General features: G+C 47.7%; 1 protein-coding gene across 2 annotated transcripts in view; it reads right to left on the bottom strand.

Moving 5' to 3' along the window:
• Window positions 1–18400, bottom strand: part of ACVR2B (activin A receptor type 2B) — a 28157-nt gene extending 9757 nt beyond the window's left edge. The window contains 1 exon segment of one of the 2 annotated variants that reach the window (NM_001005350.2): window positions 18337–18400. In NM_001005350.2, coding sequence (NP_001005350.1) covers window positions 18337–18388 — 52 coding nt within the window. In that variant the 5' untranslated portion in view covers window positions 18389–18400. 2 annotated transcript variants of the gene reach the window in all.
• Between the last annotated feature and the right edge of the window lie 603 nt (window positions 18401–19003).

Raw genomic sequence — 19003 nt, 5'->3', positions numbered from 1 at the left:
GCCAGCCTACACCACAGCCACAGCAATGCGGGATCTAAGACATGTCTGCGACCCTACACCACAGCCCGTGGAAATGCTGGATCCTTAACCTGCTGAGTGAGGGGATCAAACCTGTATCCTCATGGATCCTAGTGAGGTTCATTTCTGCTGAGCCACAACGGGAACTCCTGCTCGGTAATGCCTTTATTCTCAATGTTATATGACACTTCTTGTAATTAGTATTTTCCCAATTTATCTTCTTCCAACTTTTATTTTAAATCTTCCTGTATCTTTTCCCCTCAAATCAATCTAACACTGTCTTTGATCTAGAATTAAGTCCCATTATATTTATAATTAACACTATGGTTAAATTTGCTTTTTCTCTACTACTGCCACCCTTAGGTTATCCCTGGCATGCAGGAGTTCCCAGACCAGACTGAACCCATGCTACAGCAGTGACAACATCCAATACTTAATCCACTGTACCAGGATTATCTTTTCTAATTCCACATTTCAGCCACTTCTGGTCTGGAAATAATGAACCCTATTTCTATTCTATTCTAGTCTAACCTTTAAATCTTAATATGTATACTTATGCTAACAGCCTAAAGCTAATCACCATCTCTCACATTCCTCATAGGAACTTAATGGTTCTAATCTCCAATTACCTCCTTCCAACTTACATTTAATTATTTTAATATAACGTGTGTGTTTAGTATTTAATTGGCTGTTGTTCTTCTTACCTGCCTCCCAGAGCAGATATCTGATACAATCGGCATTTTCTTGTCTGTCCATACATTCACCAACCTATCTGCTCACCATCCGTTCTGCATCTCTGCTCTTTCTCTAGGACCACTGTTCTTCCCAAAGAACACCTTCCTTCAGTAAAGATCTTTCGGTAGAGTTGCCTTTGTTAGCCTTTCTGAAAATGTTATTTTGTTCTTTTTCGTAACTTGACAGTTTAGAACATAAACTTTTAGGCTGAGTTATTTTCTTTCAGCGAAAATATTATCTGGCTTCCATCATTAGTGCTGAAACATCTATTAGTTTAACTTTGTAGATACTCTGTCTTTTCCCTCTGGCTGATTTCTCACATCTATTTCTTTTCCTTTTCTTTCTTTTTTTTTTTTTTTTTTTTTTGTCTTTTTGCCATTTCTTGGGCCACTTCCTCAGCATATGGAGGTCCCCAGGTTAGGGGTTGAATCGGAGCAGTAGCCACCGGCCTACGCCAGAGCCACAGCAACTCGGGATCCGAGCCGCATCTGCGACCTACACCACAGCTCACGGCAATGCCGGATCCTTAACCCACTGAGCAAGGCCAGGGATCGAACCCGCAACCTCATGGTTCTCAGTCGGATTCATTAACCACTGAGCCACGACAGGAACTCCTCACATCTATTTCTTAAAGTGTCACTGATGAGCTATGTGTCTACGGTGAAATTTATTTACACTGCTTAGAAGAGTATGCTTTAAATCTGATGATTCATGTCTTTCATCAATTCTGAAAAATTTGTGGCTTTTATCAACCGGAATATTGCATCTCTCCTGTTCTTTAATTCTAAAATTCCTCTTACAAATATCAGGCCATCCCCAATCTCAACTCTGCTTTCATATTTTTCAATTCTGTGTCTAAGCAGCATTACAGATAATTCCATAGGTTTAACTTCAACTCATTAATTCTCTTTTTAGCTCGGTCTAATTTGCAGTTTAATTCTACTTAATTTATAAATGCAATTACTCTACTTCTTCATTTCTAGAAATTCTATTAAAGAAAAAATCTTCTTGGTCAATTTTGATAACTTTGATCTTTGTCATACTTTTAAATCCTTATCTAGTAGTTCCATAATTTAACTTCTTGAATATTTATTTCTGCCACTTGTTACTTCTGATGATTTTTCACTCGTGGTCTCTTGTTTCCCTGTGTGTTTTGGAATTTTGGATTCTGTTTTTGGATTCAGAGCTTATGTTCAGTGGGGGCCTTTTCTGTGGGAATAAAAAGTGAGGCCAAGATTTTGAGGGGCAAGCTTCCAGAGATAATTTATATTTTTGCTTCTGCCAAATCTTCTAGGACATTACCAATCTGGAGTCATTTTAATTTCTCAACTTCCAGTTTCCCAGGAAACACAGATGGTACCAACCTCAACTCCAAGCTCATGGAAGCACATATCTATAGCTACAAATGCTCAAGAGAAACTACCCACCCTCCATCAACACAGGCAAAAAAAAAAAAAAATTCATTATCTATCCCCTTATCAGCAAAAGGTTTCCTCTAGTCCATACTTTCAATGAATGTACAACCCTGTGCAGGTCTTATCATGTGAGCCTCAGTCTCAATTCCACATCTTATCTCCTATGCCTCACACACTGCTACTAAACCCACATCTCTAAATTATGGAGAGGCAAAGTCCCCTGGGAATAAGCAGCTTTAGCCAGTGAAGGGGTAGAGCTCTAGATTCCAGCCCAAGCTTGCTTCTCCCTTACTTTTTTACACATGCAATTATGCATATGCATTTTAAAAGGATATCTGTTATACTTTATCCAACATTTCCATTATCTTGTATAAGGAGGTTTTTCAGCTATTTTGATGACTATTACTGCCAGAAATGGGAGTTCAGGAGCAATTTCCAAGGGTGACAAGAGGAACTCTATCTGCCTCCAGAAGTTGGGCCTAGGAACAAAGAATCAAGCTAGGTCACCTCAAGTCACTTCCAACCTCAACTCTATAAACAAGTCCCTGGCACCATTCTCCCATAGAACAAGGTATGCGTCCAAGGCCACTCACTGAAACACTTGCCTTTCTCCAGGGCCCATTTTTCCTGAAGAACACTGATGAGAGAGCTTCCAGGTAAAGGTCAAGGAGAGACAGATATTACTTTTGCCCCCTTCTGTAATTCCACTAAAACCACAGCAAAGAAGATTTTTAAGGCATAAACCCATAGGACAAAAAGAACAGGAAAAGGAGTTTTTGCTGTGGCACAACAGGATCAGCAGCATCTAGGGAGCCCTGGGGTGCAGGTTCAATCCCCATTCTGGCACAGTGGGTTAAGGAACTGGCACTGCCACAGCTGCAGCTTAAGTCACAACTGCAGCTTGGATCTGAACCCTGGCCAGAGAATTCCATATGCCTTGAAGCAGCCAAAAGGAAAAAAAAAAAAAAAAAAGGAAGAAGAACAGAACAGGAAAGAACCACAGAGGAATTCCTATGTGGCTCAGCAGGTTAAATACCCACTGTCACAGCATTGGCTCAGGTTATTGCTGTGGCTCAGGTTCGATCCCTGGCCTGGGAACTTCTGCATGCCATGAGTGTGGCCAGAAATTTTAAATTTTTAAAACTTAAAAAATAACTTTTAAAAAAATTAGAAATAAAAGAACCACAGAAATGAAGTTCTAAAGTTGGAAAGCAAATACACAAGTAGTCAATGACTACAGACTCCTAAATTGTGGAGAAAGCTGAGAAGCAACATGATTTCTACCACAGAACCTTCCCAAACTCGGGAATTTGTGGCACCAGATGTATCTGGAAATGGGGCAGAGATAAGTCCAAAGATAGATGGGTTGGTTGGTAAGGGACAGTCAGAACCTCAGATCTCACTATCACTTCCCATGGCTGGGGGCTGCCCATCCCTAGCCCTGCAGACAGCTGGGGTTTTTTGCTTTTCAGAGCTGCACCCATGGCAAATGGAAGTTCCCAGGCTAGGGGTCGAATCAAAGCTACAGCAGCTAGCCTACCCTACAGCCACAGCAACACTAGATCTGAGCTATGTCTTCGACCTACACCACAGCTCACAGCAACGCCAGATCCTTAACCCACTGAGCAAGGCCAGAGATCAAAACTGCATCCTTGTGGATACTAGTCAAATTCATTTCCACTAGGCCACGACAGAAACTCCACAGCTGGTAATTTTCCAAAGATAAAATAGCCTCAGGAAAGTCCCTTCTCTTCTGGTGCAGTGGGTTAAGGATCCCACCTTGTCACTGCAGCAGAGCTGCTGTTGTGGCAAGGGTTCAGTCCTTGACCCAGGAAATTTCACATGCATAGGAATCCCCCGCCCACACACACACACAAATAGAGAGCCTCAGAAGAGGGAGGAGTAAGCAAATTTCAGGGTACAGGTACCATACTGAAATAAGAAAAACACATAATATACTAAATACAGATACCCCCAGCTCTCTTCTCTCTGTGGTTGCCAGGATGCTGGCAGTCAGGTCTAGACCCCACCCCACTCCTAAACAGAAAACTGAAGATACTTTTCAGGAGAATCTGGCTAGATTCAAAAACAACCTATTCCAATCATCCTACAGTGGGCAGAGATTTCAATCAGTATTCAGATCCATCCTTCAATACAAGAGGCCTAGGGAAGCTACGTACCTAAAAGACAAAGATAAAAAAAAGACAGGAGAAAAAACAAAACACAATAAAACTTGGAGAAGACAAAGATTATGCAGGAAGATGACTTTGAAAACTGTATCAGTATCCTCAGAGATCAAAGGCAATGCACTCATGAAAAACAGACAGGATGGCATTGCTAAAAGATCAGCTAACAGGAGTTCCCTCTGTGGCACAGCGGAAAGAATCCGACTAAGAACCATGAGGTTGTGGGTTCGATCCCTGGCCTCACTCAGTGGGTTAAGGATCCGGCATTGCCGCAAGCTGAAGTGTAGGTCACAGACGTGGCTCGGATCTGATGTGGCTGTGGTGTAGGCTGGCAGCTGTGGCTCCGATTCAACCCCTAGCCTGGGAACCTCCATGTGGCGCGAGTGTGGCCCTAACAAGCAAAAAAAAAAAAAAAAAAGAAAGAAAGAAAGAAAAAGGATCAGCTAACAAAAGCCCTTGAGAATTAAAAATACATATATATGATATAAAATGAAAATCAACAGAAGGATTAGAAGATAACATTAAAGAAACCTCACAAAAAAAAAAAGATAAAGCAAACAGACAAAGATACAGAAAAATAGGAGAAAAAAGAGAAAAGATACAGAATTTGCAGGCCCCGTCCAGGAAATCCAACACCTAAATAATGGAAATTCCAGAAAGAGAAAACAAAAGGGAAGAAATCAAAGACCAGGACAGCAGAAGATAACAGGCCCCTCACCAAAGCACATCAAACTGTGAAATTTCACAATTGTGGGCATAAGAAAAGATCCTACAATAAATACCTAGCAAGAGTGAAGCATCACCTATCCTATAATGGATTAGAAATGAGAATGGCTTCAAAATTCTAGCAGCTAGTACTTGGAAGCTTAACTATAAAAGGTCAGTGCTTGATGATCTGAAAGGAAAAAGATTTCCTGCTTATAAGCCCATACCCATTTAACTATTAATGAAAAATAAAAGCAGAAGCGAGAAAAAGCAAGATCACAAAAATATACCTCCTATTCTCCCATTCTCAAAAGATACTAGAAGATATGCACCACCAAGATGAGAGCGTAAACAGAAAAAGGATACAAAAACGAAGGATACAAAAACCCAAGGACCTAACACAGGAGGTAAGTGATGGGTATCAAGATGATGTGCAAAGGAGATACAGGATGACAGCCAGTCCAGGATGGGAGCCAAAGCTAGCAGTAAACTCTACTCCAGCCTCAGGCTGACCCTTATACAGGCACTCTCCAAGCAACCAAGTAAGCTTAAAGGAATTAAAGTGCTATTTCAGCAGCTACCCACTACAGAATAAACAGTTTATAGGTTCAGCCAGTGTAACTATCTGCTAATACAAAAACAAACAAAAGTAACATTCAGATATAATTCAAGATTATATGGAAAATAGGAAAAAGTGTCTCATATTTGAGAAAATACAATCAACAGAGACTGACTCTAAGATAATCAGATGTTCTAATTAGCAAAAATTTTTAAATTAACTATCAAAAGTATGCTCAGAGTTCCTGTAGTGGTGCAGCGGAAACAAATAGACTAGGGATCATGAGGTTGCAAGTTCCATCCGTGGCCTCGCTCAGTGGGTTAAGGATCTGGCGTTGCCATGAGCTGTGGTGTAGATCGAAGACACAGCTTGGATCCTGCGTGGCTGTGGCTGTGGCTGTGGCTGGCAGCTGTAGCTCCAATTGGACCCCTAGCCTGGGAACCTCCATGTGCTGTGGGTGCAGCCCTTAAAAAAAAAAAAAGGATGCTCAAGACGGAGTTCCTGTTCTGGCTCAGCAGTAACAAACCAACTAGTATCTATGATGATACAGGTTCAATTCTTGGCCTTGCTCAGTGGGTTAAGGATCTGGCATTGCTGTGGCTGTGGCATAGGTGGCAGCTGTAGCTCCAATTCAACCCCTAGCCTGGGAACCTCTATATGCCACGCATGTGACCCTAAAAGACAAAAAAAAAAAAAAAAGTATGCTCAAGGCAGTAGAGGAAAATATGCTTAAATGAATGCATTAATGTGATATCTCAGCAGAGAAATAACACCTATTTCCAAAGAACAAAATGGAAATTCTAAAATTAAAAATCTGAAATGAAAAATTCACAGAGTTCCTGCCCACTGTAGCGCAGTGGGTTAAAGGAACCAGCACTGCTGCAGCTGCTGCACAGGTCACAGCTCAACTTGGATTTGATCTGTGGCCAGGGAACTTCTTTATGCTGTGGGTGTGGCCAAGAAAGAAAAAAAGAAATTCACAAAGACAGGCTGGAAGTAAATGGATGGAAATAAACATACCATACCAACATAAGCTAGAGTGGCTATAAAATAAAAGTTTACAACGCTCAGATACCAAAATGGGTAACTTATTCCCCTGTAACTTATTCCCAATATTGAAACAACCTCATACCTGCAAAAGATCACTTCAAAAAGAATTGAAATGCTTTGACTTTTACTGGGAAAATTGTCCATTTCCCAACTTGTGTATTATTTTCTTCTATCTTAATCATCCACATAGGCATGACTATATTTCTGGCCTTTTTCTTCTATTTCATTGCCAATTTAGCAATCTTGCATTAAAAGCTTATCATCTTAGTTACTGTAGCTTCACCAGGAATCCTGAAATCTGGTAGATCCACCTCATTCTTTTTTCTTAAAGACAGACTTGGCTCTTCTTGGTCCTTTGCAGTTCCAAATTGTTTTACTCTGAGGACTATCTAAAAATTCAATCAGAAGGTCAATTTTGTATCTACTAAGATAATCCTATAGTCGTTTGTTTGTTTGTTTTTTACTCTGTTAACACAGCAGATTCGTTTTTCGACTGTTTCACCAAGTATGCATTTCTGGGATAAAAATCTTTGGTTGTGAAGTACAGTCATTTTTACATATTGTTGGATTCTCTCTGTGAATGTTCAAAGGAATTTTGCATTTTATGTTCATTAAGGAAATTAGTTCTAGGTATCTCTCCTCCTCTGTTCCCATTTTATCGCCTTCTCGAGAATTCTCTATTAATGTACTTGTTCTCTTGAAAGTTATCATCTTTCTAACCTTTAGTAGTTACCTTGGAGATTACAGCATGCTTTGCTGACTCATCTAAATCTAACAAAAGGGAGTTCCTGTTGTGGCCCAGCAGATTAAGAATCCAGCACTGCCAGAGCTGTGGCCTAAGTTGCAGCTGCAGCCTGGATTCACAATCCCTGGCCCAGGATATTTTCATATGCCACAGGTGTGGTCATAAATAATAAATAAGTAAATCTAACATCAATTGGTAATTTCACCCTCTTTCTGGACAATGTAAGAACTTGTAGAACAATTAATTCCACTTTCAGTCTACTCTCACATATAGCATTGTTGTCATGTTTTGTTTTTATATTATATATTTCAAATTAAGTAACGTATCTCTCACAGAACAAAGGTCTGAATACTTAATATTTTCATTGTTCTTATGCTGCATCACTGACCTACTATCTAGATTATTTCCTTCTTCCTGAAGAACACTGACTTTCCGTGACACCTTCATTCTGTCTTTTTTTTTTTTTTGGCTGTGCCCATAGCAGGCAGAGGTGTATGGGCCAGAGAACAAACCCGTGCCACAGCAGGAACCAGAGCCACAGCAATGACAACACCAGATCCTCAACCCACTGAGCCATAAGGGAACTCTAACACCTTCATTCTCAAAGGGCAGTTTTTAATTAACATGGACGTTTAGGTTGACAATTATTTCTTTCAGCACTTAAAACTACCATTCTGCTGTCATCAGCCTCCCACTGTGTTTGAGAAGTTAGCTATCAATACAATCACTGCTCTTTTGATAGTAATTCCTTTTTTCTCTGGTTATTTTGTAAGACTCTGTCTTTGGTTTTCAGAAGCTTGGCTGTGATAGTAAGTGTGGGTTTTTTTTTTCTTTTTATGGCTGCACCTGCAGCATACAGACGTTCCCAGGCTAGGGGGTCAAATCAGAGCTGCAGCTGCCGGCCTATGCCACAGCCACAGCAATGCCAGATCCAAGCCACATCTGCAACCTATGCCACAGCTTGCAGGAACAGCAGATCCTTAACCCAATGAGCAATGCGAGGGATTGAACTCACATCCTCACAGAGACACTGGGTCTCTAACCCACTGTGCCACAAAGGGAACACCCAGAGTTCTTATTTATTATCTTACTGAGGTTTACAGGGTTTATTGAATTTGTGGCTTAATGTCACTCATTCATTTTATCAATAGCTGACTTCTGCAATCTAGCATTTCTGGAGGGGAGGAAGTACTCACAGATGGCTGCAGAGGACCACCTGCTAGGCCATGTCACCTACCTTCTGCCCCCAATGCCCTTAGGTGGATGGAGGGAGGGGGGCAGATGATAACAACACAGTGTTAACAATGTATAACCATTTCTCAATATCTTCTTTTCTTCTTGTCTTTTTAGGGCCATACCTGCAGCATATAGAGGTTCCCAGTGGTATAGGCTGCAGCTGCCGGCCTACACCACAACCACAGCAACATGCGATCCGAGCCTCGTCTGTGACCTACACCACAGCTCACAGTAATGCTGGATCCTTCACTCATGGAGCAAGGCCAGGGATTGAACCTGCATCCTCATAGATACTAGTCAGGTTCGAGTCTGCTGAGCCATGATGGGAACTCCTCTCAGTATCTATTAAAATGTTCACTACACATTTCCTATGACCCACAACTCCCGCTTTTGTCATCTATCTTTAAGAAACAATTTTCATACAGTGGGAAAATAAAAAAAAAATTAAAAAAAAAACAATTTTCATAAAACTGTAAACAATCAGAAGGTCCATCAAACGGAGATGAGTTAAAATGTAGTCTACATTCAAACTTTAAAATTTCACACTGGGAGTTCCCACTGTGCGACAGCAGAAACAAATCTGACTCGTATCCATGAGGATGTAGGTTCAATCCCCAGCTTCACTCAGTGGGTTAAGAATCTGGTGTTGCTGTGAGCTGTGGTGTAGGTCGAAGACGCAGCTCAGATCCTGAGTTGCTGTGGCTGTGATGTAGGCCGGCAGCTACAGTTCCAGTTCACCCCCTTGTCTGGGAAATTCCATATGCCACGGGTACAATCCTAAAAAGCAAAAAATAAATAAATTAAATTAAAAAAATAAAATTTCACACTGTTATTAAAAAGACTGAGGTAGATCCATATATATTAATAAGACTGCCAAGGAGGTCCCACAGTAGCACAACAGGATCAGTGATGTCTCTGCAGCACCAGGATGCAGGTTCAAACATTGGCCCAGCACAGTGGGTTAAAGGATCCCGCATTGTAACAGCTGCGATATAGATCGCAGCTGCAGCTTGGATCTGATCCCTAGCCAAGAACTCCATATGCCACTGGATGACCAAAAAAAAAAAAAAAAAAAAAGAGAGAGAGAAAAAAATTGCCAAGAGATCTCTGAGTTCAAAAAGCCATAATGTACACCACCACCAATGCAATGCAAGTCACAAAATGTAAAAATGGACATAAGGCAGTTCATCCTGTAAGAGTCCATTCACTTAAAGCATAATGACAGGTAAAACTAAGATATGCTGTTAGAAGTGGGGATGGTGGTTATCCTTAGGGGTTTGGGGATAGAGACTGGAATGGAGCAAGAGAGGGCTTGGTGGGGGGAGGGGCTGGTAAATTTCTGATTCTGAATCTGGATGCTGATTACATCTGTTTATTCAGTTTGTGAAAATTCTCTGAGCGGTCATTTATGATAATTACACTCTTCAATACGCATTTTATACTTCAGTTAAATGTCTGAAAAAGGGCAATACCATTTTAGGTTAAAAAAAATACCAACCCAGGAGTTCCCATCGTAGCTCAGTGGTTAACACATCTGACTAAGAACCACGAGGTTGCGGGTTCGATCCCTGGCCTCGCTCAGTGGGTTAAGGATCCGGCGTTGCTGTGAGCTGTGGTGTAGGCCTCAGACGAGGCTTGGATCTGGCATTGCTGTGGCTGTGGCGTAGGCTAGTAGCTACAGCTCCGATTCGACCCTTAACCTGGGAACTTCCATATGCCGCAGGTGCGGCCCAAAAAAGACCAAAAAGAAACCAACCAACCAAAAAAACCCTATTTCTCTAAGTACTTCTATAGATACACTGGTCAAATGTCTAGCAGGATATCCACCAACCTGAGAAGGCTGACTTCTGGAGGACTCAGACGGCAGACAGGTCTGGTAAAAGAGACCCTGGTTTTATCTGTAACATCTAAATTTCTGCAACTAAATCTAGGTATGTTATTTATAAAACTAAAAATGAACAAAATCTTAAATGGGAAAAGTTATGGCCAAAGTGCCTACTACTACCTCACCTATAGCCAGGTATACCAGGGTATAACTAGGAGATCCCTGGATAAGGGAAGGTCTGGGAGGGGGTTTTCAGGGAAGGAGAGACAGGTCTCCCCAGAAGAGCCCTACAGGACCCACCCTCAGGTGGGGCGTTCACAGGAGGGGCCAGCCTGGTAGGAAACAAAACCAGAATTCGCCTCTAACTTTTTGCCCCTGTTTTCCAAGCCCCAGAGCCTGATCTCCTCTGCCACCAGGACACAAACCTCTACTTACGAGGCTAGGGTCACACAGCTCAACTCTAACACCCACTCAAGTCAACAGTTCCCAGGGAGACCCTGGTCTGCCTGGCTTGTGAGCATCTGAAGGGACTGCCAAAACTCAGGTATGAAAGATGAAGTTCCCGTCATGGCTCAGCAGAAACCAATGTGACTAGCAGCCACGAGACCAAAGGTTTGATCCCTGCCCTTGCTCAGCGGGTTAAGGATCCGGCGTTTCCGTGAGCTGTGGTGCAGGTCGCAGACGTGGCTCAGATCTGGGGTTGCTGTGGCTGTGGTGTAGGCCAGCGGCTACAGCTCCAGTTAGACCCCTAGCCTGGGAACCTCCACATGCTGAGGGTGCGGCCCTAAAAAGACAAATAAATAAATAAACAAACTCGGGTAAAAAAAAATTCCCAAACAGTACCTAAAGTAAGGGTTTCTTAACCCATGGCTGCCAGTCCAGAGATCTGAGATCTCATGCATCCTTTCTGAATCAGTGAGGAGAAAGGGGAACAGAGGGTTGTCAATGACACAGCGCATTAAAAGCATTGTCCTCATACCTGAAAACACCGTGCACCACTACACAAGCCAGAAGGAAAAAACATCCTGGCATCAACACTCAAGAGCAGCAGCTTCCAAATCAGCCTTCTGTTTTGATTGGTTCGGGTCTAGGAGGCAAGCAGGGGCACCTCCCTCTCTCCTCAGATGGACAGACAACAGCTGGTCTGGTCACATCTTCTGAAATGTCTGGCCACAAGCCCCAGGAAACAGCCTCTTCCATCCTCCAGCCAAGGGCTTGGGTTTCCAAGCAGTCTTCTTTTCCTTCCCCAGAACTAATTTTAGCCTCCTTGGTTGTCAGAGTAGAACTGAAATAGTCGGCAGAGGAACATTTGCAAACAAGAACATGCGCTCACCTCACAAAACACCTTAGCGCCAGCCCAGAAACCAGTCAGAGAGGAGTAGCAGACCAGGCTTCTAGTGAAGGGTCCCCTGGGAGGGGTCACATCTGCCCAGTGGGGCAAGCTTCCTTTCCAACACCTGCTTCCAGCAATCACATGGCCATAAATGAAAACACCTAGCTAGGGCTGCCAGTCCCTGAGTCTGAAAAACGCACATGTATGGGTACGGTAAGACTGAATAGCCAAGGCAAAGCGTGGGGCTATCCAAAGCAGGAAGCCAGGACTGGTCCTGGGCCAGAAGAGGCACTGGTGACCACCAAACAATCTCAGCCTGCCTTATCAGTCTGTTTCCAGTACCTACCATTGTCGCAGACAGAAACACTACTGAGAACTTAAAAAACAGACTCAGAAGAGAGCAGCAGCGTCTTCCCTCCCCCATCCCTATCCCCACCACCACCACCGCCCAACACCCTAGGCATCCAGGAGCAGCACCCCAGGACCTCAAGGGCCAGGCACCTCTTGGGCTAGGATAGCAGGCCTGTGAGTCTGATGGAGAAAAACAAAAAAGGAAGCCCCAATAAGGGGGTGGGTGTCCATTCTGGAACAAAGAACAGGAGATAAAGTAGGAAGGAAGAGAAAAAAAGAATTCTGAGATTCTTTTGTTGCTACAGGTGGCAACAGAGCCACCTGTGGAAAGACCCCAAAAGAGATGAGAAGCAGAAAGTCTCAACCCTAGCAAAAAACAAAAACAAAGACAAAAACAAACAAACAAACAAAAAACCTTTTAAACAAGCACTCCACACCCCAACGACAAGGAGAACTTGGAAACTGAAGAGTGCTTCCTCCCACCCTAAGAAGCGTCTGTAATCCATTGCAAGTGTAGCAAGCTATGTCTTGTTGAGTTCAGATCAGACAGGAGACCCCAGAAAGCTCCCCAGCGAACCGCGAGTATATCAGGGGAAGAGTGGAGAAGGATCACCAGGTTGCCAGCCTGCCAAGCCCCACCAGCAGGCGCCGGTAAAGACCACCCTCCAGTCGGGGCGCCATCCGGGTCGCAACCACGCGCCCCTACCTTTGGGGAGAGGCGGCGCCCCCGGCCCGACGTCCGCGGGCTCGGAGTTCCAGGCCCAGGGCGGCGGCGGCTCCCCAGGGGAAGGCATGCCTGGCGCTCTGCTAGGCCCGCAGCCGGCGTCAGCTCCTGTGGCTGCCAGGTGCGCACACAGGGGCGCCGGGCGGCGCTGAGGCCCAGGCCTCGGCTCTTCTTGACATTCTGCGCGGCGGGCCAGCGAGGAACGATGTGAACCTGGGCGCCTTGGCCGCGGCTACGGCGGTGGGCGGGGGCGGCAGGCAGGCTGCCCGGCCACCCATAACCGCCGCCTCCCTGAAACCCGAACCACTTCTGGGAAAACTCAAGGACGCCAGGTTTCTCCTCGGTGGCCGGCAAGGCTCTCGAGCCACGATTTTCGAATCAAACGGACGCTGGGCAGCTTTAAGAGAAGCAAGAACTCTCCTAGGCTTCGGAGAGAATCCATCCTCCCACCCTGATTTCCATGAGGGGAAGAGGACAGGCATTAGCCACTAACCTCACCTCCCATAACTGTGTTTCCCTTTAAAAACATGAGAACATTCTACATCAGAGATTCTCAACCTCAGGTGATTTGCAGAACCCCCCCCCGCTTCTCCCAGGGAATTTGTGGTTGTCCTGATCTGAAGTACTACTAGTGGAGTTCCCCTCATGGCTCAGCCATTAACTAATCCATGAGGACACAGGCTCAATCCCTGGCCTTGCTCAGTGGATCCAGTGTTGCTGTGAGTTGTGTGGCTGTGGCCAGCAGCTACAGCTCTGATTTGACCCCTAGCCTGGGAACCTCCACGTGCCAAGGGTGCAGCCCTAAAAAGCAAAAAAAAAAAAAAAAAAAAAAAAAAAAAGTGGTACTAACATTGTGCGGGTAGAGGTGAATTATGCTGCTAAACACCTTACAGTACCCAGGGCAGCCCCCTCTCCCACCCGCCTCCCGGCGACAATCATTGGAGCCAAACTGTCAAGTGTCAAGGTTGAGAAACCCCGTTGCAGAATGAGGTCTACCCAGCCAGGACCCTACCTGAGGGCTGTCTCAGTGTCCTTCTCAAAAGTATTACCCAGATTAGCCCCTTCCTCCCCTAGGCCCCAGATCTCAGTCCCTGGTAACAGGCCAGTGTCTGCCAATGGATCTAAGCTCTGGTCTGTTGTCCCTTGGTTCTCACCTGCACTACTCTGAGCTCCCAGGTAGGGTGCTGAATACACAGGCCCCGGCGGGGTGAGGTGGGGGAGGCTTCCTGGTTGGGGGTCAGGGGAAGGCCAGGGCTGGCATGTGAACACTGGGGGCAGGGTCACATAGGGCAAAAGTAAAGAAGCCATACTCAGTGGCTAGAAAGGTAGGGGGAGACAGCAGTATGGAAACTACCCTAGTGTACCCTGTAAGGACAGCAAGTTGCCCCTCAGGACTGATACAGAGGGAATGTGCAGGGCAGCCAGGACTTCACGGAGTCCAATCCAGGGAGCCATAATTTCTAGGTATCAGTACAAACAGCAAGTGTGCATGTGCAATGCATCTGAGTACTCTCACATTTTCCAGGGGAAGGGTCCACAGCTTTCACCAAATTCTCAGAAGGGCCCATGGTGTAGGCTGGGAGCTCTTCACTGGGCTCCCTGCAAAGGAAGTTCCTTAGGTGAAGTGCCAGGGGAAATGCAGGTGCTATCTGGAGAATCATGGTGCCCAGAAAGTTCCTGCAAGGCACTGCACCACAGCAGCCCACCCTAGCTGTGGGAGGCGATGGGGTTCTGTGTCTTAAGTCTTCACTCTGGAGGAGAGCCTGGGAGGCTAGGTGAGTTTCTCACATCATCTATTTTGGAATAGAGTCTTTAAGAGCTAAGGAGGGTGCCCACTCCTCCCAAAGGACAGCCAAGCTGGACAGAGCCTAGAGTGCTTAGCAGGCACAAGGACAGGTAGCAGAGGACACCGTTCCCCAGGGAAGGGTACCAACAGGCCTTGACTCTGTGCATGTCCTTGATAGTTACCACTACACTGGGCCTGAGAATCACTTCGCTCATTCCACACACACTTTTTTAAAGCCATACCCAAGGCATATGTAAATTCCCACGCCAGGGATCAAATTTGAGCCACAACCATGACCTATAGCCCACTATGCCACAGTGGGAACACTTCCACACGCACTTTTCCCCTGAGGACACAGACAACATCTTTGGGTCAGAGAATAGCCTGCCTATGAAGACACCTTGGAGCAGTCAAGGCCAGCACTTCCCAGAGGCACAGACAAAAACCAGGTCCTCTTTCCCAGCCAGTAGCTCCTGACATCCCACTCAGAATATTCTCCAACCACCTCCTAGTTTGCCCTGATTTAAATCCCAAGTAGAGAGAGAGATGTCAGGAGTTCCTGAGGGAGACACAGATGTGTGTCAGGGATGTCCACTGCAAGAAAAGAGCCAAATGACTTGTATCCCAAGGAACAGTGGGCCAGACACAGGATGCAGAAGACTTTCAAAAGTAAGTGAACGTTGATCTCGTAACTACTACTGTGCACCAAAGCAGCATAAATTCTGCCTTTTTTTCTAGGTCAGCATCATCCATTTTGGTAGCCACCAGCCAAATGAGACTGAGCATTTGAAATGCCCAAAATCTGATGAAATGTTCTATATGTATAAAATACACAGACTTGGATGACAGTACAGATAAAGAATGTAAAATGTCTGTTTTAATACTGATTATATGCTGAAAAGGATTATTTTGTAGACTTTAGGTTAAATAAAATATACTGTTGATTTGACCTTGTCATGAACTGAATGTTTGTGTCCCCTCAAAATTCACGTGTTGAAGTGCTAATGCCTAGTATGATGGTATTGGAAGATGGGGCCTTTGCAAAGGCTTAGACTGCCTCATGAAGATGGAAGAGGAGGAAAAAACAAAAACAAAAAGCAATCCTTGGGAGTCCCCATCGTGGCTCAGCGATTACGAACCCGACTAGTATCCATGAGGACATGGGTTCCATCCCTGGCCTTGCTCTGTGGGTTGAAGATCCAGTGTTGCCGTGAGCTGCGGTGTAGGTCGCAGAGGCGGCTCGGGTCTAGCATTGCTGTGGCTGTGGCATAGGCCAAGGGCTACAGCTGTAATTGAACACCTAGCCTGGGAAACTCCATATGCCGTGGGTGCAGCCCTAAAAAGACCAAAAGACCAAAAAAAAAAAAAAAAAAAAAAAAAAAATCCCTCACCCCTACCCCAAGCCCCAAGTAAGACCATGTGAGGAAGCCGTGAGAAGGCAGCCATCTGCAAGCTAGGAAGAAGGCCCTCACCAAAACACAACCATGCTGCACACTGATCTCAGACTTCCAGCCTCCAGATTGTGAGAAAATAAATCGTTGTTTAAGTCACACAGTCTACGGTATCTCGTTATTGCAACCCAAGGAAACTAAAACACATTTGCTTCTTTTTCCTTTTATTAACATACCTACCAGCAAATTTTAAAGTCATATGTGTGGTTCACACTACGTTTCTGTTGGACAGTGCTGTTCTAGATCTTCCCCCTACAAGGCCACAGTGTGCCACAGGCGGTGGTGGGACTTCTAAACTGCAAGCCAGGAGCTTGAAGGAAGGGCATCCACGAAATCATAGGAACAGGAGGGCCAGCTCTGCCTCCACTCTGGCCTCCTGAGGCTCTTCCTATAGTTCCTCCCAAGTCAGGACAGTGGCCACCAGACAACTGGCTGTTGGGACTACAAGTAACACCCAATGATCCCCACCTTCCTCCAAGGCAGGAACACAGGTCTGTGGATGCCAATTTAACTCCAGCTGCCCCACCTTGCAGGGTGCACTGCTCAGCACTCCACAAGCCAGGGAAGAGGAGGGAAATACAGTGCTTCTAGGGGCCCAATCCCTCTCTGCCTCACCCATTGAGGGTCTAGAGAGGGTTCCAGGTCTGAGGCTGTCCTGTCCTGGAAGGAGGTTCCTTCTGCAGACCTGAGAATGGAAGAGCCAGGGATCCAGAGATAGACAAGTAACCTGCTGCTTGTCCATTAAGTCAGCTGGCTGCAGCCCTCCTCTCCAGAGGCCAATGCATTTCTTTCACTTCAGAGTTCTCATTCGTGGGGAAAAGCAGCACTTAAAGGCAGAGAAAGGAACAGGTTCAACACCACCAAAACTTTGCTTCTACGACACAGGTAATGGCTCCAAAAGAGTCATGACACCCCCTCCATACAGCACCAGGCACCAAAAAGGGGTCTCTGTTCTCTGGTCCCTGCACTCAGGCCACGCAGCTTTAAGCCCTGCCTGGAGCTCTTTCGCTTTGGTGTAGACAGCTAAGCTATGCTACACTACACAGGAGGCGGGTAGAGTGGCAGTGGGAGTGGGAGTGGGAGTGGGGATGAGGAGGAGATCCCGGATTCCCACCCACTCCCCACCCCCGCAGCAGCCTGGGGATCCCAGCCCCGCCCCTGCCTGCCCGGGCCCCGCCCTTCGCGGGTTTCCCAGACTCCGCGCTGCTGCCACCTCGGGCGGCGGCGGGGGACCCGAGCTGCATGTGTAATGGGGGCTGGGAACAAAGACGCGGAGGACCAGGCTCCCGGGCTGCCGCGCACCAGCTTCCTCGACCGCCCCAGGCTTCTCCCTGGAGATTTAATGCGTGGCTCCCCACGGCTGCCCGGGCCTTTCTGAACCCGAATGCCAAGCCCGTAGCCGCACGTACTGCGTCCCAGAAGCGCTAAAAGAGGAAAATCAGTGCTTAGGCCTGGGGGAAGAGGTCTCCCCGCGGAAAAACGCGCATATACACTCGAAGCCAAATATGCTCAACCACGCGCACGCACGCCGAACGCTAGTCCCGAGGGTCACCCGCCCCCGCCACGTGCTTCCCGGAGGCCAGACAGAACAGAGACCTGTTGGTTTTTCCTCCCATCTCCCCTCCCCTCCTAGGCGCCCAAAACAAAGCAGTCCCGCGGGGTGGCCAGCATCTCGCGTCCCAGATCGCCGCAGGGAAAGCAGGCGCAGGTGGGACCTGGCGCCAAAGGCGCGCCTCCGGAGGAACACCACGCAGATGCTGGTGGGATGGGGTGCTGGACTCCTCCCGGCTATGTGAAGCGACGCGCTTCCCTTCGCTACACCTAGTGGCTCTAAAGATCGCGCACTCCAGCTGCCAGCCGCTGCTGCACCTACAATCCCGCCACTCCCGCATTAGACCTGCCAGCTCAGCTTGGCCACCTGCCCCTCGTTCCAGTTCTCCTCCTAGTCTGCCTGGGTGCCACGCGCCCGTGAAGTCTGAACCCTGACCCCGGGGTTGCCTCTGCGAACTGGAGACCCGCAGGCCGCCGCACGGGCAAGACCGTCCCCCAAAAGATCAGCAAGCGGGGCGCGCTACGCGCCCCCTGTCCCCGCCCCGGGAGGTGCAAGCTGGGTGCAGGTGGCGCGATAAGGAGGCCGCGGGCCCGCCCTTTGTTGGTAAACACCGCGCGGCGCCCGAGGCCGACCTGCGCGCCCCCCACGCCGCGCCCTGTCCTTACCCACGCACAGCGATCCCCAGAGGAGGGCGAGGGCCGCCCAGGGCGCCGTCATGTTCCGCGGCGCCGCCCCGCGGACACCCGGAGCCCGCGGGCAGGGCCGCGCGGCGCTCCTGGGGCGCGCAGGGCCCGGCGGCGGCTGCGCTCTCCTTCCCGCTCCTTCCTTCGGTCTTGTTCCCCGCGCGCTTCCTGCGCCTTCGTCCCAGGGCAGCGTGCAGGCTCCAAGGGCCGCGCGGCGGGGCCGGGCTCAGGGCCGCTGCGGGCGGCGCAGGCTGCGGCCCCGGCTCCGGGGCGACGCGGGGGCCGGGGGGCGGCGGCGGGGCGCGGGCCGGGGCGCGCCCGACTCAGGCATAGCGCGGCGGGGCTGGGCCCGGGCCCCGGGCGCAGGGGCCGAGTCCGGAGGGGCCATGAACTGGGGGAGGGGTGGGGGGAGGGGAGCTGAACCGCGTCCAAAATGGCTCCTGAGCCTCGGCCGCGGAGCCGAGCCAGCAGGGAAACCCGGATGTTGGATACAAAGAGGCGGGCGAGCTGGGCGGGGAGGGGGAGGGGAGGCGGGCCCTCCGACCGCGTGGTCCGCGCCCCCCTCAGGGGCGTGGCTCCAGAGAAACAACAACACAGAGACTCCGCCCCCAGGCCGCGCCCTCCAGCAGGACGCGTGCAAACCGTGGGT

The sequence above is a fragment of the Sus scrofa genome, chromosome 13 (assembly GCF_054392235.1).
Source record: "Sus scrofa isolate SSC_HxYL_T2T_F1_AM1 chromosome 13, Sscrofa_HxYL_maternal_Yorkshire_Landrace_v2.0, whole genome shotgun sequence".
Lineage (NCBI taxonomy): Eukaryota > Metazoa > Chordata > Mammalia > Artiodactyla > Suidae > Sus > Sus scrofa.
The sequence above is the reverse complement of the archived record's forward strand: the minus strand, read 5'-3'. Positions and strand labels throughout refer to the sequence as shown.